The 26,007-nt window shown below is 41.3% G+C and overlaps 1 protein-coding gene across 6 annotated transcripts in view; it reads right to left on the bottom strand.

Moving 5' to 3' along the window:
- The window catches only part of abcb10 (ATP-binding cassette, sub-family B (MDR/TAP), member 10), a 107,728-nt gene extending 83,024 nt beyond the window's left edge, over nt 1–24,704 (bottom strand). The window contains exons 1-7 of one of the 6 annotated variants that reach the window (XM_069931656.1): nt 23,897–24,676; nt 18,634–18,837; nt 16,041–16,243; nt 14,477–14,611; nt 3,555–3,701; nt 1,907–2,042; nt 1,512–1,607 (exon numbers count right to left, since the gene is read on the bottom strand). In XM_069931656.1, coding sequence (XP_069787757.1) covers nt 1,512–1,607; nt 1,907–2,042; nt 3,555–3,701; nt 14,477–14,611; nt 16,041–16,243; nt 18,634–18,837; nt 23,897–24,257 — 1,282 coding nt within the window. In that variant the 5' untranslated portion in view covers nt 24,258–24,676. Of the gene's footprint in view, nt 1–1,511; nt 1,608–1,906; nt 2,043–3,554; nt 3,702–14,476; nt 14,612–16,040; nt 16,244–17,726; nt 17,826–18,633; nt 18,838–23,896 lie in introns of those variants that run through there. The other 5 variants (XM_069931655.1, XM_069931658.1, XM_069931663.1 and 2 more) reach the window with 5 other exon arrangements.
- Nucleotides 24,705–26,007: the final 1,303 nt, after the last annotated feature.

Raw genomic sequence — 26,007 nt, forward strand, 5'->3', positions numbered from 1 at the left:
TATCATCAGAGAATCCAAAATGAGAATGGGGGGTGGGGTGGGTGCAGCCTTGTATGCAGGGACATACAGAGTTTACATGTTGTTGAAACTTAACAGGACCGTTTTTAGAACTTAAACAACAGTTCACCCACACCATGCCCAATACAACTTGAATATACAAGCTGGAAGCTCAAAGTAGCCCTTCTCTCTTCCTTGTGGATATATATATATATCTATATATATATAGATATATCTATATATCTATATATATATAGATATATATATATATACACACACATACATATCATACATATTATATATATATATATCTATATATATATAGATATATAGATATATCTATATATATATATATAGATATATATATATAGATATATATATATATATATATATATAGATATAGATATATATATCTATATATATATATATAATTTTCTTTCTTTTCTTTGGCTTGGCTTGGCGGACGAAGATTTATGGAGGGGTAATTCCTCGTCAGCTGCAGGCTCATTTGTGGTTGACAAGTCCGATGCGGGACAGGCAGACACAGTTGCAGCGGTTGCAAGGGAAAATTGGTTGGTTGGGGTTGGGTGTTGGGTTTTTCTTCCTTTGTCTTTTGACAGTGAGGTGGGCTCTGCGGTCTTCTTCAAAGGAGGTTGCTGCCTGCCGAACTGTGAGGTGCCAAGATGCATGGTTTGAGGTGATATCAGCCCACTGGTGATGGTCAATGTGGCAGGCACCAAGAGATTTCTTTAGGCAGTCCTTGTACCTCTTCTTTGGTGCACCTGTCTCGGTGGCCAGTGGAGAGCTCGCCATATAACACGATCTTGGGAAGGCGATGGTCCTCCATTCTGGAGACGTGACCTACCCAGCGCAGTTGGATCTTCAGCAGCGTGGATTCGATGCTGTCGGCCTCTGCCATCTCGAGTACTTCGATGTTGGAGATGAAGTCGCTCCAATGAATGTTGAGGATGGAGCGGAGACAACGCTGGTGGAAGCGTTCTATGAGCCGTAGGTGATGCCGGTAAAATTTGACAGGCCAAATTGTCATCAACACAAGATTGTGCAGGCCCCTCTTCCCTTCCAAGGAGAAGACCATGGTTGGCGACACGCATTACCCAGGGGACAGCGCCACTTCCGTGTTATGTGCTGCTGTACAGGGAGTGATGCCGCGACACACTAACGTCATTTCCCAAGGCCAGCGCTTCCCCTCACAAGTGGGCGGTCTCCTCAAGCAGGGCAAGTAATTCAAAATCAACTTCAGTTACTTGTTCACCTTATGCTGTGTAGATGTGTCTCATTTTTGTAGCGCTGCCGTTAGCAGTCGCTACAATATCAGCTGGACTGTTACTGATGATTTTTTTTACAACTCCGGGTTGTAAATTTTATCACTTCCTGTTCATCAGTGAAAAAAATGGATTTAAGTCCTGACCCTTTTTAAAAATAGCTGGCGAGAAAAGCATAAGGGGCATCCAAGTAACTGGCATTTGAGTGAAAAAAAATGCACAGTAACTTACCGTTGAGTGGCATTGCTGGTTTTCTATCCAATAGCTCCCACAGCCGGCTCCCTGCTCCAAGACCCTTCATTAATGCTGAGTAGAAAGAGGTGAGGCCTGGATAAAAGATCACATTGAAATTAACAGTGCTAAATTTAATTCCACAATCAAAACAAATGCTTTGATTAACCTTCAACTTGTAATTCCATGCAAATTGATCAATGTGAATCCAAAGCAAAGCCAGTCCCATGACAATCACAACCACTCACCACATTCCTATCCCAGTTTCTCATTCCACTCTTCCCTCCTCCTATTACACATGACGCATTAATAAATGTGAATCTTACCCATAATTCCAGAAAAATACATTTTGAAAACAATGTTTATCAAAGTGCAATTAAAGCTAGTAAATTTACCTCCAATACTAATTCCCACCCAGAAGGCATACATCATGAATGAGCTGAGTTCTCCTACAGTCATGTGGGCTTCACCCATCATCAGACCTCCTTTGTAAAGGACTGACAGAACAATTAGGTTTCCCATCAGTCCAGTCTGAAAATAACCAAACAAAATGGGATCAGGATCAGTTTTCTCAATTCACTCACAGTCAGAAATAATCAGCGCCTGGAAATAGATGTCACAGATCTCTGAAATGAAAGGGTCACCCTTAAAAATTGTACCAGGTTACTGATACATGCAAGTAAAATCTACTGGCCAAATTTAGGGATGCTGCTAAAATAAAAGATAAACATTAAACTCAAGAGAGCACAAGAAAAAAAATGGTAGATTTGCAGATCCTCATGAGGGAAGCAAATAGGACTTGGTCAAAGAGTGCAAAGGGGACAGCTGACAGCAAACAATAAACCCAAGGTGACTGTGAGGGCAAATGCTAATTATTCCATTCTGGATTTTTGATATCATCTGATGTTTTGCCCTTGCACTGAATGACAAGAGATCATTGATGTAAACATTAAGAGGAATGTTAATCATGTGACTGCAAAATGAATAAAGCACTGACAAAGGGGGAGGAAGGTGGGGTAATGGAGTTCTAAAACAAAAATCCAGGCCCAAGGAAGTTAGGATGCTCTCTGGTATGTTTCCTACATTGCCCACTTTACCCAAATAAAATCTTTGAGCACAGTGTGACTCTGGAAACTATGCAGCAGTAATTGGATGAAGAAATTTGCTCCAACTAAATGCACACTTGCTATTTTTGCTGCACGACAGCTGTGGAGCAACAGCTAAAGACTTTGAAGCACACAAACTGATGTGACGTTGAAGTGCTCAAGGAATCATTCATAAATTGGCATAATGGCTGTAGTTAACCAACTACTTTAAATAAATTAACTTTTGTCGTGCATCATTTAAACAGACAGACAAAAGGAAAGAACATAAAACAGCAAAAGAGAACTCGTTTATTATTTGAGCATTTTCTTTTTAACATTTCATGCTTGCTTCTTTGTTTACATACATATATTTTGTAGCCTCAGATTTGCCACTTACTTTATCCATCACTGATATGGTAACATTTACTCCAAACCATACAATTTTTACACTGTCTCATTTAACAATACGACAGACAACTCTCCCCATGTCCTGGAATTCAAAGCTCTTACATCTGGTAGCCTTTCAATCGCAAAGCATTTGTGTGAATTGATGTATTCAGAGTTGATGAATTCAGTGAGGCATATAATTTTAAAAACATTACAAACACTATAAAAAAATTATCATTGTAGAAGGGGTTCATATCCCAAACCAGATTTATTTAACACTATTGTTTTCAAAGTAGGTCCAGAAGGGAGATGATAACACTTTTAATGCAGGGCATCTTTCAGCCTCTTATAGGTACAGATAAAACCCCAGTCCACAAAGTATCCTGTAGCAGTTGAATCATAGTTTCCAACCAGAGGGCTAAGCTACTTTCAATGAAGTGAAAAGTATGGTACAAAATATGGTTCAAAAATATCATTCGCTGTTTCTTTTCAGTCTCCCAAGTTTAAGCTGTATATGTACCTGTGGAGGTAAAAGAAAATAAACCCAAAATCCTTTTCACATTGTACTTACTGCCCCATAAAACCCTGCCCGGGCCACTGCTTCTTTCTTGACAAGCTCAAACACTTGGCTGATCTTGTTCATGTACACCTGCAGCTCAGAGCTTTCTTTGGCAAAAGCACGAACAGTTCTTATATTTCCAATGCGTTCTTCAGCAAGCTGTGAATGAAAAGTCAAGGTCACTGAACACGTTTTTAAAAAAATCTGATCATTAGTCAGCTGTAGTATGTAACATGCTACATGAACCCAGTGCATGGATCTAGTTTTTGAATTTCACAGACATTTCAGTTGAAATGATGGGACATGACTTCTGTCACTCAAAGAGTCACGAGTTGTGAGAAGTGTGAAGCCCAGAATCCTACAAAGGCAAATAAGTAACATTGATTTCTGCCTGTGCACTCTCCAGCTGGATGGCATTAACATACATTTTTCTGATTTCTACTAACCTGTTCCCCTTTCCCCCTCCCTTCCCTCTGTCAGCTCTCCACCCCTTCCCTTTCTATTCATCTAGCGATTCCTCCTCCCCTTTCTTGCTGCTGTGCCCTCCCTCCTTTCTCCACCCATTATCTGCTGCCTTTGTGACCATGCTTCCCCCTTACCCTTTTATTCAGATGCCAGCCAACATTTTTACATACCTTGAAGGGCTCAAGCCCAAAACATCAGTTATGTAATTTTATCTTTGCTATATAAAGAACACTGTTTGACCTGTTGAGTTTCTCCAACATTGTGTTTTTACCAATGAAAAGTAAAAGATTGCCCGCATATAACCAAGAAGTTCTACCAGGTAGAAATTATTTAATACTTTATTGGAAATCTGCACTGATATACTATTGAAAGAAAATGGAGAGGAAATAAAAATATTAAACTGTCATTTCATCCTGAATAAGTGCAAAAATCTGGATGCCAGAAATCCAGACCACTCGAGCATCCAGACTCTAAAACTTTTTAAATTTAGTGGACTTTTGTGTGCATGCATTCATAAGTGCCACAGTTGCACAGCAGCAACAAGCGACCATGCTTAATACAGGTAATCTTATCAAAGAAATTCATTTGTACAGTATACTGTATTTTTCTTTCAGAATGTTAATTTTTAAACAGTAATTTTAAGCATTACCTGCTCATTTTTGTATTAAAAAATTGTTTGTTTTTGTCAGGTGTTGACTTTATTTTTCTTTAAAACTGCTCATTTTAATAAATAAAGCATGTTGTATTTGCTAACAAATAAATTATCAACATTTACCCGTTTATCTCTTTATTCCTCCTTAAATTTGAAATTTTAGAAATATTGCCTGAAAATCTGGAAAATCCGAACCAACCCAATCCTTAAGCAGTCCAGATTTTAGGACATTTACTGTACCAGGCTAGAGCAAATACATCACTATATCAGAAAATAGATAAATTTCTCATTTTTGTTACTTTAAAATGTTTTGGATGAGTGCCTGTTGGATGCAAAAATAAAAATTTCTATTACACATTTTATGAGGAATTTGCACTTCACCTGTATTGTTAAATTCTCAGCTGTGATTATTTATTCTGGAAGATTTCATTTTTTTGTGAAATTTTGATGGTACCTCTAATTTTAAAAATGAAATATGGTACAATAAATATTTTTAGTCTGTCACAAAAGAACTTGAGTGATTTCAATGCCAGGAACCTAGGTTTGAATCTGACGCTCTCTATAAGGAGTTCATATGTTCTCCCCCTTCAATGTGGGTGCTCCAGTTTCCACCTACATTCAAAGATGTACAGGGCGAGAAGGTTATTTGGTCATATGCTTTTTTTCAGATGTTGCAGGCTAGTGGACTGGAAGGGGCTGTTACCGTGCTGGTCCTGAAACTAAAAAAATTATGGGAGAATCCCATTTCTCTTTTTATGAAGCAATAGCATAATTTAAAAAATATCATTGAACAATATTTTAAAGTTCACAATAAAAACTAAATTGAAACATTTTCCTCATCTTTTTACATCAGATATTGTAAAATTCCACCGATATTCAACAAAAGTCAACATTTCTCAGTCACACTTCCCACTTATTTCTTGAAAGATCCATCCACTTGGGAGTTGTAGTATACTAATAACTATAAGCCAATGCAACATTCCTTTCCTAATGGACCAGTCATAAGATCTTTTGCAAGAAAATGCATTTGTAAAGCTGATTTTACAAGCTGAGAGCATCCCACAACGTTAGAATTAATTCAGTTCTTTGTTGCAGTGAAATGTCCAAAATCTGTAAGTCAAACAAAATTAGTGGTCATGAAAAAGATACAAATCAGATCATCACAGAGGATTTTCCTGCTCTTTGAATGATCGGTGGTAATTCATCCAAGTGTGCAGATGAGTCCTTGTTTGATGTTTCATCTGAGAGATCTACTATTCAAGAATGCAGCCCAGCATTATCTTTTGCCCCAATGTCTTGAGACTCAAGACTCATTAGACAGAAGGTGAACTTTCTGGTTAAAGTCAGAGTAATGGTGAGACAGATAGAAGTAGGGTTTGCTGCTTCACAAATCATCCATTCCTGATTTCCTGAACTGCCTGTGTGGAGTTTGCATTTTTCCCCTGTGAGTGGATGAATGGGCTTCTATGAATTGCCCCTTGTGTGGACCAGTAGGAGAATCCTATGGGAATTGTGCTGAATGAGGGAGAATTTTAAATGGAAATTAATGTGGGTTCAGTATTGCTCTATGGCCCATTATAAAGTCATGGAGCAAAATAACCTCCTTTGTTTTCAGGAAATTATGGATAAAGAAAGCTGCAACTTTTACTGGCAATCACAATAGAATGACCAGGAGTTCGGTTTCAGGGGACACAGACCAAGACATATAGATTCATTGAATCATGCAGCATAGAAACAGGTTATTTTGGTCCATCTTGTCAATGCCACCCATGATACCTTTCCATCCCATTCTTATGGCCTTTCTCTCCCTATCCCTTTCCTATCTAGGCACTTGTCTAAATGCCTTTTAAAATATTTATCTTGTTTCTTCTGCCTCACCTCCTCTGGCAGCTCACTGCAAATGACCAACTTCTGTCCAAAAGTATTTCCTGCATCTCTTCCACAAACCTTTTCCCCTTTCACCTGCTACCTATACTCTTCTGCTCTCATAAAAAAAAGACTATGATCTATCCTATGTCACTTAATTTTATGGACATCTATAAAGACACCCTTCAGCCTCCTATAATCTAGTCTATCCAATGCAACATCCTGGTGGATCTCTTCTGCATTCTCTCTAGCACTACTATATCTTTCCTGAGCATGGCTACCAAGTGTGATCAGTTGCAACACGGCATCCCAACAATGCCTCAGCTTCTGAGGAATACTAAATGCCTTCTTCACTATGCTGTACACCTGCATCACCACTTTCAGCAAAACACAGACCATGGCTCTGGAGATCAACACTCTAAAGGTCCTTGCCATTTACACCACAAATCCAACTGGAATTTAACTTTCAAAAATTCTTTTTCCTTTTCTGGATTAAATTTCATCTGCCACAGATCTGCCCAACTTTCCAACTGATCCATGCCCCACTTTATCCTAAATGAACTTTCTTTGCTATTTATGACTCCAGCTCTGCCCAACTTTCCAACTGATCCATGCCCCACTTTATCCTAAATGAACTTTCTTTGCTATTTATGACTCCAGCTCTGCCCAACTTTCCAACTGATCCATGCCCCACTTTATCCTAAATGAACTTTCTTTGCTATTTATGACTCCAGCTCTGCCCAACTTTCCAACTGATCCATGCCCCACTTTATCCTAAATGAACTTTCTTTGCTATTTATGACTCCAGCTCTGCCCAACTTTCCAACTGATCCATGCCCCACTTTATCCTAAATGAACTTTCTTTGCTATTTATGACTCCAGCTCTGCCCAACTTTCCAACTGATCCATGCCCCACTTTATCCTAAATGAACTTTCTTTGCTATTTATGACTCCAGCTCTGCCCAACTTTCCAACTGATCCATGCCCCACTTTATCCTAAATGAACTTTCTTTGCTATTTATGCCTCCAGCTCTGCCCAACTTTCCAACTGATCCATGCCCCACTTTATCCTAAATTAACTTTCTTTGCTATTTATGACTCCAGCTCTGCCCAACTTTCCAACTGATCCATGCCCCACTTTATCCTAAATGAACTTTCTTTGCTATTTATGACTCCAGCTCTGCCCAACTTTCCAACTGATCCATGCCCCACTTTATCCTAAATGAACTTTCTTTGCTATTTATGACTCCAGCTCTGCCCAACTTTCCAACTGATCCATGCCCCACTTTATCCTAAATGAACTTTCTTTGCTATTTATGCCTCCAGCTCTGCCCAACTTTCCAACTGATCCATGCCCCACTTTATCCTAAATGAACTTTCTTTGCTATTTATGCCTCCAGCTCTGCCCAACTTTCCAACTGATCCATGCCCCACTTTATCCTAAATGAACTTTCTTTGCTATTTATGACTCCAGCTCTGCCCAACTTTCCAACTGATCCATGCCCCACTTTATCCTAAATGAACTTTCTTTGCTATTTATGACTCCAGCTCTGCCCAACTTTCCAACTGATCCATGCCCCACTTTATCCTAAATGAACTTTCTTTGCTATTTATGCCTCCAGCTCTGCCCAACTTTCCAACTGATCCATGCCCCACTTTATCCTAAATTAACTTTCTTTGCTATTTATGACTCCAGCTCTGCCCAACTTTCCAACTGATCCATGCCCCACTTTATCCTAAATTAACTTTCTTTGCTATTTATGACTCCAGCTCTGCCCAACTTTCCAACTGATCCATGCCCCACTTTATCCTAAATGAACTTTCTTTGCTATTTATGCCTCCAGCTCTGCCCAACTTTCCAACTGATCCATGCCCCACTTTATCCTAAATGAACTTTCTTTGCTATTTATGACTCCAGCTCTGCCCAACTTTCCAACTGATCCATGCCCCACTTTATCCTAAATGAACTTTCTTTGCTATTTATGACTCCAGCTCTGCCCAACTTTCCAACTGATCCATGCCCCACTTTATCCTAAATGAACTTTCTTTGCTATTTATGACTCCAGCTCTGCCCAACTTTCCAACTGATCCATGCCCCACTTTATCCTAAATGAACTTTCTTTGCTATTTATGACTCCAGCTCTGCCCAACTTTCCAACTGATCCATGCCCCACTTTATCCTAAATGAACTTTCTTTGCTATTTATGACTCCAGCTCTGCCCAACTTTCCAACTGATCCATGCCCCACTTTATCCTAAATTAACTTTCTTTGCTATTTATGACTCCAGCTCTGCCCAACTTTCCAACTGATCCATGCCCCACTTTATCCTAAATGAACTTTCTTTGCTATTTATGCCTCCAGCTCTGCCCAACTTTCCAACTGATCCATGCCCCACTTTATCCTAAATTAACTTTCTTTGCTATTTATGACTCCAGCTCTGCCCAACTTTCCAACTGATCCATGCCCCACTTTATCCTAAATTAACTTTCTTTGCTATTTATGACTCCAGCTCTGCCCAACTTTCCAACTGATCCATGCCCCACTTTATCCTAAATGAACTTTCTTTGCTATTTATGCCTCCAGCTCTGCCCAACTTTCCAACTGATCCATGCCCCACTTTATCCTAAATGAACTTTCTTTGCTATTTATGCCTCCAGCTCTGCCCAACTTTCCAACTGATCCATGCCCCACTTTATCCTAAATGAACTTTCTTTGCTATTTATGACTCCAGCTCTGCCCAACTTTCCAACTGATCCATGCCCCACTTTATCCTAAATTAACTTTCTTTGCTATTTATGACTCCAGCTCTGCCCAACTTTCCAACTGATCCATGCCCCACTTTATCCTAAATGAACTTTCTTTGCTATTTATGACTCCAGCTCTGCCCAACTTTCCAACTGATCCATGCCCCACTTTATCCTAAATTAACTTTCTTTGCTATTTATGACTCCAGCTCTGCCCAACTTTCCAACTGATCCATGCCCCACTTTATCCTAAATGAACTTTCTTTGCTATTTATGACTCCAGCTCTGCCCAACTTTCCAACTGATCCATGCCCCACTTTATCCTAAATGAACTTTCTTTGCTATTTATGCCTCCAGCTCTGCCCAACTTTCCAACTGATCCATGCCCCACTTTATCCTAAATTAACTTTCTTTGCTATTTATGACTCCAGCTCTGCCCAACTTTCCAACTGATCCATGCCCCACTTTATCCTAAATTAACTTTCTTTGCTATTTATGACTCCAGCTCTGCCCAACTTTCCAACTGATCCATGCCCCACTTTATCCTAAATGAACTTTCTTTGCTATTTATGCCTCCAGCTCTGCCCAACTTTCCAACTGATCCATGCCCCACTTTATCCTAAATGAACTTTCTTTGCTATTTATGACTCCAGCTCTGCCCAACTTTCCAACTGATCCATGCCCCACTTTATCCTAAATTAACTTTCTTTGCTATTTATGACTCCAGCTCTGCCCAACTTTCCAACTGATCCATGCCCCACTTTATCCTAAATGAACTTTCTTTGCTATTTATGCCTCCAGCTCTGCCCAACTTTCCAACTGATCCATGCCCCACTTTATCCTAAATTAACTTTCTTTGCTATTTATGACTCCAGCTCTGCCCAACTTTCCAACTGATCCATGCCCCACTTTATCCTAAATTAACTTTCTTTGCTATTTATGACTCCATCTCTGCCCAACTTTCCAACTGATCCATGCCCCACTTTATCCTAAATGAACTTTCTTTGCTATTTATGACTCCAGCTCTGCCCAACTTTCCAACTGATCCATGCCCCACTTTATCCTAAATTAACTTTCTTTGCTATTTATGACTCCAGCTCTGCCCAACTTTCCAACTGATCCATGCCCCACTTTATCCTAACTGAACTTTCTTTGCTATTTATGACTCCAGCTCTGCCCAACTTTCCAACTGATCCATGCCCCACTTTATCCTAAATGAACTTTCTTTGCTATTTATGCCTCCAGCTCTGCCCAACTTTCCAACTGATCCATGCCCCACTTTATCCTAAATTAACTTTCTTTGCTATTTATGACTCCAGCTCTGCCCAACTTTCCAACTGATCCATGCCCCACTTTATCCTAAATTAATTTTCTTTGCTATTTATGACTCCAGCTCTGCCCAACTTTCCAACTGATCCATGCCCCACTTTATCCTAAATGAACTTTCTTTGCTATTTATGCCTCCAGCTCTGCCCAACTTTCCAACTGATCCATGCCCCACTTTATCCTAAATTAACTTTCTTTGCTATTTATGACTCCAGCTCTGCCCAACTTTCCAACTGATCCATGCCCCACTTTATCCTAAATTAACTTTCTTTGCTATTTATGACTCCAGCTCTGCCCAACTTTCCAACTGATCCATGCCCCACTTTATCCTAAATGAACTTTCTTAGCTATTTATGACTCCAGCTCTGCCCAACTTTCCAACTGATCCATGCCCCACTTTATCCTAAATGAACTTTCTTTGCTATTTATGACTCCAGCTCTGCCCAACTTTCCAACTGATCCATGCCCCACTTTATCCTAAATTAACTTTCTTTGCTATTTATGACTCCAGCTCTGCCCAACTTTCCAACTGATCCATGCCCCACTTTATCCTAAATTAACTTTCTTTGCTCTTTATGACTCCAGCTCTGCCCAACTTTCCAACTGATCCATGCCCCACTTTATCCTAAATTAACTTTCTTTGCTATTTATGACTCCAGCTCTGCCCAACTTTCCAACTGATCCATTCCCCTACTTTATCCTAAATTAACTTTCTTTGCTATTTATGACTCCAGCTCTGCCCAACTTTCCAAATGATCCATGCCCCACTTTATCCTAAATGAACTTTCTTTGCTACTTATGACTCCAGCTCTGCCCAACTTTCCAACTGATCCATGCCCCACTTTATCCTAAATGAACTTTCTTTGCTATTTATGACTCCACCACTTTTCATGCTGTCTTACTAACATCCCAACAGTTTCATCAGCAACTTGAATGGTTTCTAATTGTGAACGTAAAAATGAATGTAGAAAACTGCTGTGATCATGCAACTTCAATTATTTTGCCACCCTTTCAAGTAACAAAACTACTTTAAATTTACTTTTTTCCCCACACATTATTGGGGTTAAATCCAAGACTCAAGAGAAATCCAGCCTTGGAGAGAGAGAGGCAATTGGGAACTGGCAGGTTATAGATAAGCCTGTTTAACGGACCTGCCTTGACCAACCCAAAGTTTTCAACCACTGTCCTTTTATCAGTAGCGAAGCAATTCTCTGGATCCAGCAGTTAATGTTTTTTTCCTTGTATGTGCAAACTTAATTAACTCTTTAAGGTTTGGCTTCAGAATCAGATACCAAACCTTAACTTGGGGTACAACTCAAATCCCTTCTGGCCATTTTCCCTTTGAAGTATACCAGATGGCCTGAAAGACTTGTGTTTCAGGTGGGAAATGGAGGAATAACAAAGCCTTTGTTTTTAAACTTCATACAATGGCATTATGACCAATGAAGTTTGAAAGAAACATCTTATAAGCAGAAGAGATACAAAATCATTGGATGACAGAAGTACCTTGCATTGCACCAATCTGCCAGTCATAAGGATTATTAACTAAATACAGCAATTATTCTCCCTTAGTCCAAGGAAACCCAGATTATAAAAGGGGAAGAATTCCCTGTTAGGTCCATGGTGTCCAATTCCTCCTAATCATTTCACACTCATTGTCTCAACTTTTTATATATAGTATTGGATCCCAAGATGTATTTGCATAATATAATTTGGAAGAGACATGGATGTTTTTGATGAAACTATAAATTGTGGAAATCCAAACTATTGAAAGGTTTCTGCACATTGCAATGCTATTACAGTGCCAGCGACCCAAGTTTGAATCCGGCACTGTCTTTAAGGAGTTTCTGCATTCTCCCTGTGTCTGAATGGATTTCCTTTGGTTGCTCCAGTTTCCTCTAATCCTTCAAAATGTACAGGTGTTGGATAGCATGGGCTCGTGCACTGGAAGGGCCTCTTGACATATTGCATGTCTAAATTTAAAATTATACATCTTAATTGTCTCCATTCAAATCTAAGCAACATTAAAGTTTATAGTATTTAATTCCTTTATCATGTTGTTATCCTAAACTAGTTGATATTTTCCCTCTTAATCATATTGGCAAAAAGCAATATGGAATAGATGACTGCATTGTGATTGAATGGTCCTGCCCAAATCAATGGATAAACCTGCTCTGAACATCAAATAATGAAGATATGAACCATCCAGTGTGGAGTACAAAAAAGGACTTTTTAAACATTCGGTTTGGTTATGTGAAAAGGAGCAAAATATTTGGTTAAAAGTTAGACAATTTTTGCTTGATCCTATATTATTTTTATTAGGATTTATGACGAATCATGGGTCCTCTACCGGTATCACCTACGGCTCCTAGAACACTTCCACCAGCGTTGTCTCCGCTCCATCCTCAACATTCATTGGAGCGACTTCATCCCTAACATCGAAGTACTCGAGATGGCAGAGGCCGACAGCATCGAATCCACGCTGTTGAAGATCCAACTGTGCTGGGTAGGTCACGTCTCCAGAATGGAGGATCATCGCCTTCCCAAGATCGTGTTATATGGCGAGCTCTCCACTGGCCATCGTGTCAGAGGTGCACCAAAGAAGAGGTACAAGGACCGCCTCAAGAAATCTCTTGGTGCCTGCCACATTGACCACCGCCAGTGGGCTGATATCGCCTCAAACCGTGCATCTTGGCGCCTCACAGTTCGGCGGGCAGCAACCTCCTTTGAAGAAGACCGCAGAGCCCACCTCACTGACAAAAGACAAAGGAGGAAAAATCCAACACCCAATCCCAACCAACAAAGTTTCCCCTGCAACCGTGTCTGCCTGTCCCGCATCGGACTTGTCAGCCACAAACGAGCCTGCAGCTGACGTGGACATTTACCCCTCCATAAATCTTTGTCCGCGAAGCCAAGCCAAAGAAGAAGGGTTTTGAAATTGGATAAATTTCAGATTGCTTTTATTCGTTTAACTTGAGCTTTTGCATGAAAATGTATTGCAGTAACATGGAAAGATGATGTAGAGATTAGTATTCAAAGGTGGCATAATGAGTTGAAATCTTGTATCTATTTAGAAAAAAATAACATATAGACTACATAATAATTACTCCTTTTTTATTAAAATGTGGGGTCCATATTTAAAATATATGGGTCTTAGTATATGTTAATTAAGATATTTTAATTATTTTTAAATTAATTTTTATATATGTTATACGGAGGTATTTTAGACATTGTACAGGTATAAGGCTCCATTAATTTGTAGAAATAGGGGTAGTTTGGGTTTTTTTTTAGGGGGTTGGAGTTGTTTATTAATTTACTAATTTAAGATCATCTATCTTACTAATGTATTTTTGTAACAAGGGGTTTTTTATGTTCTTGTATTATCCAAAATATTATAAATAAAGTTTTCAAAAAAAAAAAAGAACATGAACCATTTACTGGCATCAAAGAGACCCTGAGAAAAGTGGAGGAATTACAGTGAACATAAGCAGTGAATTTACTTGCTGTATCATTTGTATAAACTTAACACCCAAATGTTCTTTTCATCACTTCCAATTTACTAAAGCTTACCTCAAATCTGTATTTTCTAGCTGCTGTCCTATCTCCCATAGTCTTTGTCCCTTTCTCATTCAAGTCACTGAAACCCATTGAAAAAAATCCCCTGGTTGCCTTCTCGGTTTGAAGAATAATCCCTTTTAATAATCCACAGTCAAAACATTCAGCAACATTTATGAGATGTGGCTTCCTATGTTGAATAAGATGCCAGATATCAAGAAAAGTGAACATAGTTGAGGAAGCAGGTTTTTTTTCTCCCCCCTCTGCCTCTCCAGATTCATGTTGCCTTCTTTCACTCAGACTTCAGAAGTACGCAACATTTTACCTGTGTTGCATCAGCGAGTGAATCCTGGGTTACTCCAGCAAGCTTGCGAATATATCGTCCATAAAACACTGCTAAAACAGCGACTGGGGGTACAACACCCAGGACAAACATGGCCAGCTGAGGTGACACCCAAAACTATAAGAAACAAGTGGATAATTATATAAATGAGCACCAATCAACATAAAAAAGTTAAAAGTTAAATTACTTATTACACCAGTCCAAAACAATAAATGTAACAATGAATGAGATGTGTCAAATTCAGTCAAGCACATACAAGGGTTTTACGTTAAAAACACAAGGATGCTGGAGGAACTCAGCCAGCATCCAGAGGTAAAAATATATTCCCAATGTTTTGGGCCAAAATCCTTCCTCAAGGTTCAAGTGAACAAAAAGAGACAGGCGTCTGTATAGAAGGCTGGGAAAAAAGGAAAGAATGGAAGGGAGAGGAGAACAGAGCAACAGAAAAAAGGTGTTAATTGGATACAAGAGGACTGGAGAGATGAAACATGAGAATTGATTTTTGTTCTGTGAAAGGATACAGAGAGAGACAGAGCTCGAGGAAAAAAAGACGTGGAATATGGTGGGGGTGGGTTTCAACAGAAATTGTGGAAGTCTATGTTAATGCAATCCAGTTGGAGAGTGCCAGGTGAAATGAAGTGTTTTTCATCCAATTTGCAGGTGGTCTCAGTCTGGCAGTACATGAGACCATGGACAGATATGGCAGCAAGGGAATGGGACGGGGAAAATTTTGTTCATTTACAGGAGTTTGACTTTTCACTGCATTTTTTGTACAATAGTATCTTTGAAGGTTTAAGGTTACAAGTTATAGCTGATTTAGCCACTCACAAATCAGTAAACAATTTTTAAATAGAAGTTATTACTGAATTTAGAGTTCAACTGGTTTCAAATCAATCAGCTATCAATATGCATTTTAAAAAAATAGAAAAACATGCAGCAGCACAATTAGGTAAAGAAACAGTTTCAGTTCAGAAACTGGTCACAGTTCTTTCACCAGAAATGCTGTATGATAGAATTCTTCACTTTTATTTCAGATTCCATTATCTAGTAACCCCACCACTTAACATAAAATGGTGCAAAATGTTCATTTCAGAAGCCCAATTCAGTTGCTTTTATGCCCAAATGGACTAATGCTCAACTTTCAAAACAGAGTAAAAGTTAACAACAAAGATGAGAGGTGGTGTGGTGGGGAGAAGAGTGATGACTTGCACAACAGAATAGTCAACTAGCAGTTATATTCCTAAAGGTGGCTTTTGAAATTTATGTGACTGTTGCTAGGTAAGATGAGAACAACTGGGAGGCAGAAGACCAAAGAGCAGCAAAGGCATGCTATCACGCAAAACCCTTATACATTTTATGTCGTTGATCAGACACAACAGTAACAATGGCTTTAAATTCACAGCTCATAATATAATTAACTCAAAATTCCTTCAATTCAAAAATTCACACAATAAAAACTACTGAATAAATTCAAAGAACTGAAAGATTGATATGAGCAATACAAAAATCTAACATGTTCTTTGGGCCTGGCCCCACCTTCACGCACCATCATGCCAATACCAGCTGATGCCTGGCCCACAGCTCTCAGCCCATCAGACAAGTTCTCAGTGACTGAGTGCCCAAGCACAACAGCATCAGATGAAAGTCTGTTTATCAGCTCTCCTGTGCTGGTCTTATCGAAAAATCCAACCTCCTGACAGAGAATCGATGAAAATAATCTTCCCCTTAAGCGCCTGACAATCTGCTGTCCTGTAATAAATACACAAATGAGGACAATCAACTCATCTGTTTGGAACAGCACAGGAAGTGAAAGCCATCGAAATGAATGCATGGTCAGGCACATTTCAAGAAATTTCATTTCATCCTTTCTTTCATGTGTGTAACATTTTTGTAATTCGTCAGCTGACAAGCAACGAATTCACTTTTTTTTTTAACTTCTATGGTTTAACTGTGAACAGCTGTCATATTGCTTTGGCCAGGAACGGCAGAATGTATTAATTCTCTTTGTTCTGTTTTCTTTGTGCTTAATATTTTGGATTGATATTGTACTCCTGTATCTCTAATAAGACACATTAAAGTGGATTAATCTTCAGGCCTGAACAAGTGTCCTCGAACATTGTGGAAAGCCGGGAAAGAAATTGCTAGGGCCCTGGCAGAAAATTTATTATCTACCTGAACCACCATAGGTGAATTGGTAAAAGACAAAGTGGCTAAAGTTGTGCCTTTAATTTTTTTTTAAACTGCAAACTAGGAAGCTACAGGCCTGTGAGGTGAACATCAGTGGTAAGCAAGATACTAGCAGGTATTCTGAACAGCAAAATTGAACTACATTTTGAATGGCAAAGATTGATTTGGGATAGTTGGGTTGGTTTTTTTGCATGGAAAATTATGTCACACAATTTAATAGAGTTTTTCCAAAAGGTGACCAAGATGATTGATAGTTGCAGACCAGTGTATGTTGCCTTCATGGATTTCTGCAAAGTTTTTGACAAAATCCCACTTGTCCTGAAGATGAGATCACAAGATCCAGGGTGAGATAGTTAGATACAAAGTTGACTTGGTGGAAGGAGTCAGTGTGGTGGGAGAGTTTTTTAACTGACTGAAAGCCCATAACCCAGTGGTGAGCTGGTCAGTGGTGGATCTTCCAAGAATGTAGGCAAGTGCGAGGGACAATGAGAAAAGTTTTCTAAGGTTACAACAGGAAATTTAGCAAAAGACTGGCAGATGGAATTTATTTTGGACAAGTGTTAAGTGATTTTTGCAAAATTAGTCCAGGGCAAGGCTTACTAAGTGGCAGGGCTCAGGAGAGCAAGGTAGAACAGTTTCATAGTACCCTGAAAATTATGACACTGTTTGACAAAGTGAAGAAGATAGTGAATGGCATGTTTGATATGGCAGTTCTGGTTGCCATATAGAAGCAAGGATATGAACAAGCTGGAGAGGGTTCACATGGATGTTACCAGGCTTGAGTTATGAAGAGAGACTGGATATGTCGATTCTATTTTCCCTAGAGTGAAGGAGGCAGAGGGGGTGACCTTAAAGAGCTGTGGTAGAAAGTTCTCAGAAAGAAATTATGTACTTGTGCATCCAAGTGCATGAGGCAGCCTCACAAACCTGAGCCCATAATTAATTGACACATTCAGAGCAGTACCAAGTGATTGCTGCATTGTCAAAAATGCATACTTTCAGATGATGATCTTTTAGATGATGTTTACATCCCAGGTTTCATTACCCTTTGGAGGCGAGTGTAGTTGATCCCAAGATACAGTTTGACAAAGATTTCTCCCAGTGTTCAATACCATCAAAACCATTCATTTTATTTATTATTCTCCTGTAAAAGGAGGAATTAAAGATTATTACTCAGACTGGTAGATTTTGGGACTCCCCAGGCATTTCAACCAAAATCACTTATTTCATGGAAAAAAAAAATTGCACGTAGCAATCAAGAAGTACACCAAAATATGCTGATATACTAAATTTTCGCAATTAGTTAGCACAGAAAACTGTGACAAGTACAGGACAACATCAATAAACATATATTACTGGAAAATTAATTTCCGTAGAGTTAAGTATAAATAGTGCATTCTGGTATGAATATGTAAGTTACACACTTCTTGGACAACAAAAATAGCCAACAATAGAGAAGCAAAAAAATACTGGGCCAGATGCAGGCATCAGGATAGAAGTGTAGCTGAATTCTAACTAACAAAAAAGAATTTATGAGCAAATTTGTTATGCAATCTTACTTTAAAAAAAAACTCAATGATAACTCCATGTTAAATAAATGACAAATTGGTAAAAAGGTGCAAAAAAATGTGCCAGGACTGAGAAGTTACCACCATCAAGAAAGACCAAACAGATTGCAGCTTTTTTCTGTGTCAGCTGGCCTGATTGAGATCTTCAAAATGGTCAAAGGACGCAGTTATACAAGGATATACAGAAAGTGTGAGAAGAAAAAGAACTTGGAACATTGCAAGGAACTCAAAACCAGAAATGAAACAAATGCCCAATTCTGTGTAGTTAAATTCAATGCACTGTTATATTTGTCGGGCCATGTGCCTACCATTTTCTGTCTTCCTACATATGCATTTCATATGTATGCATCATCCATAGGTTTCGCAGACATTTTGTTTGCTCACCGGAGATCTGCATGAGGTAGACACGGACACCATTGGCAGCAGCTCCACACAAGAAGATACCACTTAACATAGCACAAAGTGAAGTCAAGCTTCCAGTCACATCCACTCCTGTGGAATTTGTGTAAATGGTATCAATAACTTTTCCAAGAAAGAACGGTGCAGACATGGTCACCATGCTGGACACACCTAGAAAGCCCACAGCAGCTGGAGAAAAAACATAAATGCACAACTGTAGATATTAGAGTAACACAACAGTGGATCAACTGTACTGCTGGATAAGGGAATAGACCAACTGACAGCATATTGCAGAGAACTCTTGGAATTCAGTTCTTCGACACAACTAGAATCACTGGACCTCGAGCTGCTTTTCAAAAAAAGGGGAGAGGATAATACAAAAACATTACAGGGACAGAAAAAGATTATTTTTTCCCTGGAGAGTTTGCTCAGGTTTGATGGATGACATCAAACACAACTTAGTTTAGAAGTTAATGCAAGTCTCATACTTCTCCAAACAGCCAACAATGGAGGTGTCAGGCTGAGAGGGCTGTTAGTGAAAGAAAGTTATTTTTAAAGGTAAGAGAATTAAGGCAGCTGAAAGAAATTAAAACAAACAGCAGCAGATCGATGCAACTGAATCACAGACCAGCTTGGAGCAAAAATGGGCTGTTCGGTGTTTCTATGATACCTTCTGTGGTGGAAAGTTCTCAGAAAGTAAGTTTAGAGGTAAACAGGTTACGATTTGTCTTTCAGTATCCTGCAATTTCATCCCTCAATCACAAATTTAAGAGTATTCTTAAATAACAAAATGGAAATCTCAAGAAAAATTTTATATAATTGGTTAAGAAGTAAACTCCCATTTTGTGCTCTCATTTCCATCCAAATTGTAAGGAATTGGTTATATTTTAAAACCAAAAAGATTCACTGCACTTAAAGTGGTGTTCCTGTCACCCATTCTACAAAATAGTCTCACAAGCTGCAGTTGGAGATAAGCAACACATTAGCAAGAGATAATATGGGACTTGAAGCCCCCTTATCACACTACCACATGATAATTACTTATTAACTGCAGCTTATACACATGGTTGGAAATTATTTTCGGTCTTTATTGAAAGCAGTGTGACAGCTTACAATATGTATATTTGTTCAAGTGTATTACTAAGAATAAAAGACCAAGGTTTTGTGTGAAATCAACAATTCTGTAATTATTTGGTAAAACAGATGTAATCTGTGAAGAAATAGAAAGTAAAATTGTTCTGATCAGTTTCAGACAAATAATTGATCTTTCATGACACAAGAAAAAAAAACTCTACTTAATTCCCAATTTAATTAATGTGTAACAAGACCTCAAGTTCATGATTCCACTTGAATTTATGCAAGTTTCTCAAGCTACATTTAAAACACATTAATCTTTGCCCTATTCCTTCCCAACTTGAAACCGAAGATTCTTATTGCTTCAAGAAAAAAAACTTTGCTGAAGAAACCCAGCAGGTTTAACCAGCAGAAATAAATTCCTGCCATTTGATCATTGCTCCCAATTGGTGTCAAAGTTTTTAAAAACAAAGAACCATAGATCATCTTTGGCTTGGCTTCGCGGACGAAGATTTATGGAGGGGGTAAAAAGTCCACGTCATCTGCAGGCTCGTTTGTGGCTGACAAGTCCGATGCGGGACAGGCAGACACGGTTGCAGGGGAAAATTGGTTGGTTGGGGTTGGGTGTTGGGTTTTTCCTCCTTTGCCTTTTGTCAGTGAGGTGGGCTCTGCGGTCTTCTTCAAAGGAGGTTGCTGCCCGCCAAACTGTGAGGCGCCAAGATGCACGGTTTGAGGCGTTATCAGCCCACTGGCGGTGGTCAATGTGGCAGGCACCAAGAGATTTCTTTAGGCAGTCCTTGTACCTTTTCTTTGGTGCACCTCTGTCACGGTGGCCAGTGGAGAGCTCGCCATATAACACGATCTTGGGAAGGCGATGGTCCTCCATTCTGGAGACGTGACCCATCCAGCGCAGCTGGATCTTCAGCAGCGTGGACTCGATGCTGTCGACCTCTGCCATCTCGAGTACTTCGAAGTTAGGGATGTAAGCGCTCCAATGGATGTTGAGGATGGATAGATCATCACAGCATAGAAAACAGGCCCATTGGCCCTTCCAGTCTGTGCCAAACTATTATTCTGCTTCATCCCACCAATCTGCACACAGTCCATAGCCTCCATACCCCTCCTATCCATGTACCTCTCCAAATTTTTATTAAATATTAAAATTGAGCACTCACTCACTTATTCAGCTGGCAGCCCCTTCCACACTTCCAGTACCCAGTGTGAAGAAGTTTCCCCTAATGTTCCCTTAAGTTTTTCCCTTTTCACCCTGAACCCATGTCCTCTGGTTTGTTTGTCACCTAACCTCAGTGGAAAAAGCCTAGTTGCATTTACTCTGTTTACACCCCTTATAATTTTGTATGATTCTATCAAATCTCAGATCAGAGTCAGATTGAGATTTCAAATTTATTGCTAGAGTACACACGTCATCACATACAACCCTAAGATTCTTTTTCTTGTGGTAAAGTCAGAATTACCATTTATTAGCAGTGAAAAAACTTACTATACAGTGTATACAAATCAGTGTAAATAAATAAAAAACTGTAAACAGATAACAAATGTAAACAAACTGACTGTGCAATACAGAGAGAATTTTTAAAAATCATAAAATACACAAGTAAGAGTCTTTAACAGAGTCCCTGATTGAGTTTGTTGTTGAGGAGTCTGATGGTGGAGAGGTAGCAACTGTTCCTGAACCTGGTGGTATGAATCCTATGACACCTATTCCTCTTTCCTGATGGCAGCAGCAAGAACAGAACATGTGCTGGGTGGTGTGGATCCTTGATGATTGCTGCTGCTCTCTGAGAGTAGCATTCCCTGTAGATGTACTCAATAGAGGGGATGAGATATGCCTGAGATGACCTGGGCCGTATCCACTACCTTTTGGAGCACTTTATGTTCAGGGGTATTGGTGTCCCCACGTGAGACCATGATGCAGCCGGTCAGCATACTTTCCACCACACATCTGTATAAAATTGCCAGGGTTTCTGGTGTCATACAAAACCTCCGCAAATTCCTGAGGAAGTAGAGGCACTGACGTGCATTCTTCATGATGCCATTAGTGCGTTGGGTCCAGGAAAGATCGTCCAAGATAGTGACTCGCAAGAACTCTCCACCTCTGATCCCCCAACGATCTCTGGATTGAATACCTCTGGCTTTCCCTTCCTGTAGTCAGCAATCAGCTGCTCCGTTTTTGACACTGAGTGCAAGGTTGGTGCACCATCTTGCAAAATTTTCAATCACCCTCCTGTATGCTGACTCATTACCTTTCTTTATAAAATCCACTACAGGTACACAATCCTTTATCTGGAACCCTTGGGGGACAGTGTATTCCGAATTTCGGAAAGCCAGATTTAAGCCCACCCAAATTGTGCTGCCATATCCATCCCCACCCACTTCCAGTCGCACTGCCGGTCTCTCGCCCGCCCGACTTGCATTGCCGGTCTCTCCCCCTCACCCGCCGGACTCACGCTGCCGTCTCTCTCCCCACTTGCCGGATTTTGGAGCTTTCCAGATTTAAGATATCTGGATAAAGGATTGTGTACCTGTACTGTGATTATCGGTATATTTGTAAATGGTGTTATTGTCATACCAAGCCACACAGTTGTAGGTGTTAAGTGAGTAGAGCAGGGAGCTAAGAACGCAGTCCTGTGGTGCTCCAGTATTAACGGAGATTGTGGAGATGTTCTTAACAATCCTCACTAATTGAGTTCTCCCCTCAATCTTCCACACTCCAGGGAATGTTTAATTTTTCCCTGTAACCCAATTCCTGAAGTCCCAGCAACATCCCAGTAATCTTCACTGTATTATTTCAATCTTATTGATATCTGTAGTTAGGTAAGAAACTGCACACAATACCCCAAATTTGGCCTTACCAATGTCTTATTACCAGAACATCCCAACACATAGACGAAGAACATATTTTCTTCTTCACCTCAATGCAAGGTTTAGATGTGGAATACAACAAGCCTTAACACCTACTTAACACAGTATTCACATAATACTTTCAAATCATGCCAATGAGAGGTTCAGAGAAAAACTATTGTGATTTGGGGTGGCACTGTTGGCATAGCGACTAGCGCAACACCCTTACAATGCCAGCGATCAACACTGGGGTTTGAATCCCGCACTGTCTCTGAGGAGTTTGTACATTCTCCCTCTGTTTGAACTCGGCCATTCTTCCCTTCCAGGATCACCCTGCCGTCCTCTGTTTGAACTCGGCCATTCTTCCCTTCAAGGACCACCCCGCTGTCCTCTGTTTGAACTCGGCCATTCTTCCCTTCCAGGACCACCCCGCCCCGCCGTCCTCTGTTTGAACTCGGCCATTCTTCCCTTCCAGGACCACCCTGCCATCCTCTGTTTGAACTCGGCCATTCTTCCCTTCAAGGACCACCCCGCTGTCCTCTGTTTGAATTCGGCCATTCTTCCCTTCCAGGACCACCCCGCCGTCCTCTGTTTGAACTCGGCCATTCTTCCCTTCCAGGACCACCCCGCCGTCCTCTGTTTGAACTCGGCCATTCTTCCCTTCCAGGACCACCCCGCCGTCCTCTGTTTGAACTCGGCCATTCTTCCCTTCCAGGACCACCCCGCTGTCCTCTGTTTGAACTCGGCCATTCTTCCCTTCCAGGACCACCCCGCTTTCCTCTGTTTGAACTCGGCCATTCTTCCCTTCCAGGACCACCCCGCCATCCTCTGTTTGAACTCGGCCATTCTTCCCTTCCAGGACCACCCTGCCATCCTCTGTTTGAACTCGGCCATTCTTCCCTTCCAGGACCACCCTGCCGTCCTCTGTTTGAACTCGGCCATTCTTCCCTTCCAGGACCACCCCGCTATCCTCTGTTTGAACTCGGCCATTCTTCCCTTCCAGGACCACCCCGCTGTCCTCTGTTTGAACTCGGCCATTCTTCCCTTCCAGGACCACCCCGCCATCCTCTGTTTGAACTCGGCCATTCTTCCCTTCCAGGACCACCCCGCCGTCCTCTGTTTGAACTCGGCCATTCTTCCCTTCCAGGACCACCCTGCCATCCTCTGTTTGAACTCGGCCATTCTTCCCTTCCAGGACCACCCCGCCGTCCTCTGTTTGAACTCGGCCATTCTTCCCTTCCAGGACCACCCCGCCGTCCTCTGTTTGAACTCGGCCATTCTTCCCTTCCCAGGCCTCAGCACCCGTTCTTACCTGCAAGCGGCCACCGCTCCGGATAGGCGAGAGCCAGTAACTTCCTGACGTCCGCGGTCGCGGGTCGAGTGGCGGCTCGGATCTGCTCAGTCTCCCCGCGCTGTGGTCCCGACTGGGACTCGTTCTGAGCGCTGGTGACGAGCGGTGGCGGGTCCCTGGTGGCTGTTGGTGGGGAACTGGCACGAGACCTGCGGCCATCTAAGGTGAGGTGGCGGTTGCCGTGGTCACCGCCGCCGGGCTCAGGCCACAGTCTTCGGGCTGCGAGTCCCGCGCACCGAGTGAACAGCGGGGTGGCGGCCGCCTGCACGCCGGGCCTGTTCAGCGCAATTCGGCACCGCAGCTGCAGAATCCGGCTCGCCATTCGGGGAAATTCCAATAAGCAAAGCTACAAATCTCTGTGTCAGAGTGAAAGGGGTCGGTCGCCACGAAAGACCCAAACCTCCAACATTACTCTTCAGCAACTTCACCCACCTCGGTGAAGCCTTCAAGTCCTGATCATCCCTTGGCACTGCTTTTATTGTATTGGATAGAATTTGCTCCACCCCGACCGGTCACTGCAAGGTTCAAACAGGCCAACCTCCACTGTGAAAGCGATAAGCACCTCCGAAAAAATACTGACAAGAAACTCCTGTCTTCCAAGCCCCGGCTTTCCTTACACTGTCATTAATGAGTTGTATTTCCGTTTGAAATTTGGTCAAATTGAATGCAAAATAGAAACAAGCTACCTCACGGTGACACCGAGTGACTTATTCCAAAACTCGACACATGCCTTCAGGGGACCATGACGAAGATGAGTTTGTGACAGGATGCTTCACAATGCCTCCAGGTGGATGGAATTCAATGACTCAGGAGGAATGTTTCAGATGTGGATCCTTGCACCGAGAGGAAGACCTCGCTGCTGTTAACGCCCTTGTGTTGAGATAAAATTTGAAGTGGCTCCGAGGGCAACACACGTCTATGAATGTATGATTTCCTCTATGAATTTCCGTGAGGAAACATTTTTGTTTTACTTTACGAGTCCTTTCTGCTTCACACTCGAGTGGACCAAATTGTTTACCATGGAATGCGGTTAAACCACTCCTTTATCATCACCGCCCCCTCCCCTCTTCACTTCAATCTCAAGGCGTGAAATAGTTTATGGTCCACATTGCTTTTGAACCCACTACTGGAAAGACACACACACGTATTGTAGCCAGGTGAAGCTCTGAGTTTTATTAGGGCTCAGGCCCGACTTTTATACTTGCACTGCTCCCGCCATAGCCCACCCCCCGGCTGACTCACAACATACATAACAAAAGTGGGCTTCTTGCGCGTGGGGATGTCCTTCTTCCCAGCACGCTGTCCCTGTCTGTTGGCTGTGCAGCAAGGCCAACACCATTTTGGGGTCGCTGGCCTTTAAGCTGCCCTTGCTGTTCACCTACCAGTTCACTTGTTGCCCCCCCCCCCCCGCCCCCGAACCAGCAGTATTGTCCTTGGGGCAAAGTCTCTGCAGCCTTTAGGGGCCCGCATCTTCGACCTGGTGCTGGTATCTCGACTGGGCGTGCTGGGTCCAGGTGTGCCAGCTTCAGCCTTTCTGTGGTGAAGACTTCTGTCTTGCTTCCAACCTCCAACGCGAATGTGGCCCCGTGGAGCCCTGCGAATGAAAACATACTCATTGTCCTGTTGGTCTTTGGGTGTGTTGGTCATCACGTGTCTGTGCCTGGAAGGTTAAAACAGGACCAGGTTGCCGACTCTTTCCCTTAAACTGTTGAGAAATGCTGCAGAGTCGTCCTGCTGTTCACCTGGGAATGTTATGAATTCTCCTGGGACCACCAGTGCAGAGTCATCCTGCTCTTCACCTGGGAATGTTATGAATTCTCCTGGGACCACCAGTGGAGCTCCATAGATGAGATCGGCCAGAGGTGTTTTTTTTAATGTTTTTATTTTTCTCACTGTGAACCATATCAATCAAAATACATACAAACATTCCAGTGGCATTTTTTCCCCCTTTTTCCCCCCTACCTTCCTTCCCCCCTCCAAACCCATTTAACATTCAACATATACAATACAATAAAACCATTAAACAATGTCATCACACAATGAAAATAAACAAGAAAATTGTGTCATCTAAT

The sequence above is a fragment of the Narcine bancroftii genome, chromosome 4 (genome assembly GCF_036971445.1).
Source record: "Narcine bancroftii isolate sNarBan1 chromosome 4, sNarBan1.hap1, whole genome shotgun sequence".
NCBI lineage: Eukaryota > Metazoa > Chordata > Chondrichthyes > Torpediniformes > Narcinidae > Narcine > Narcine bancroftii.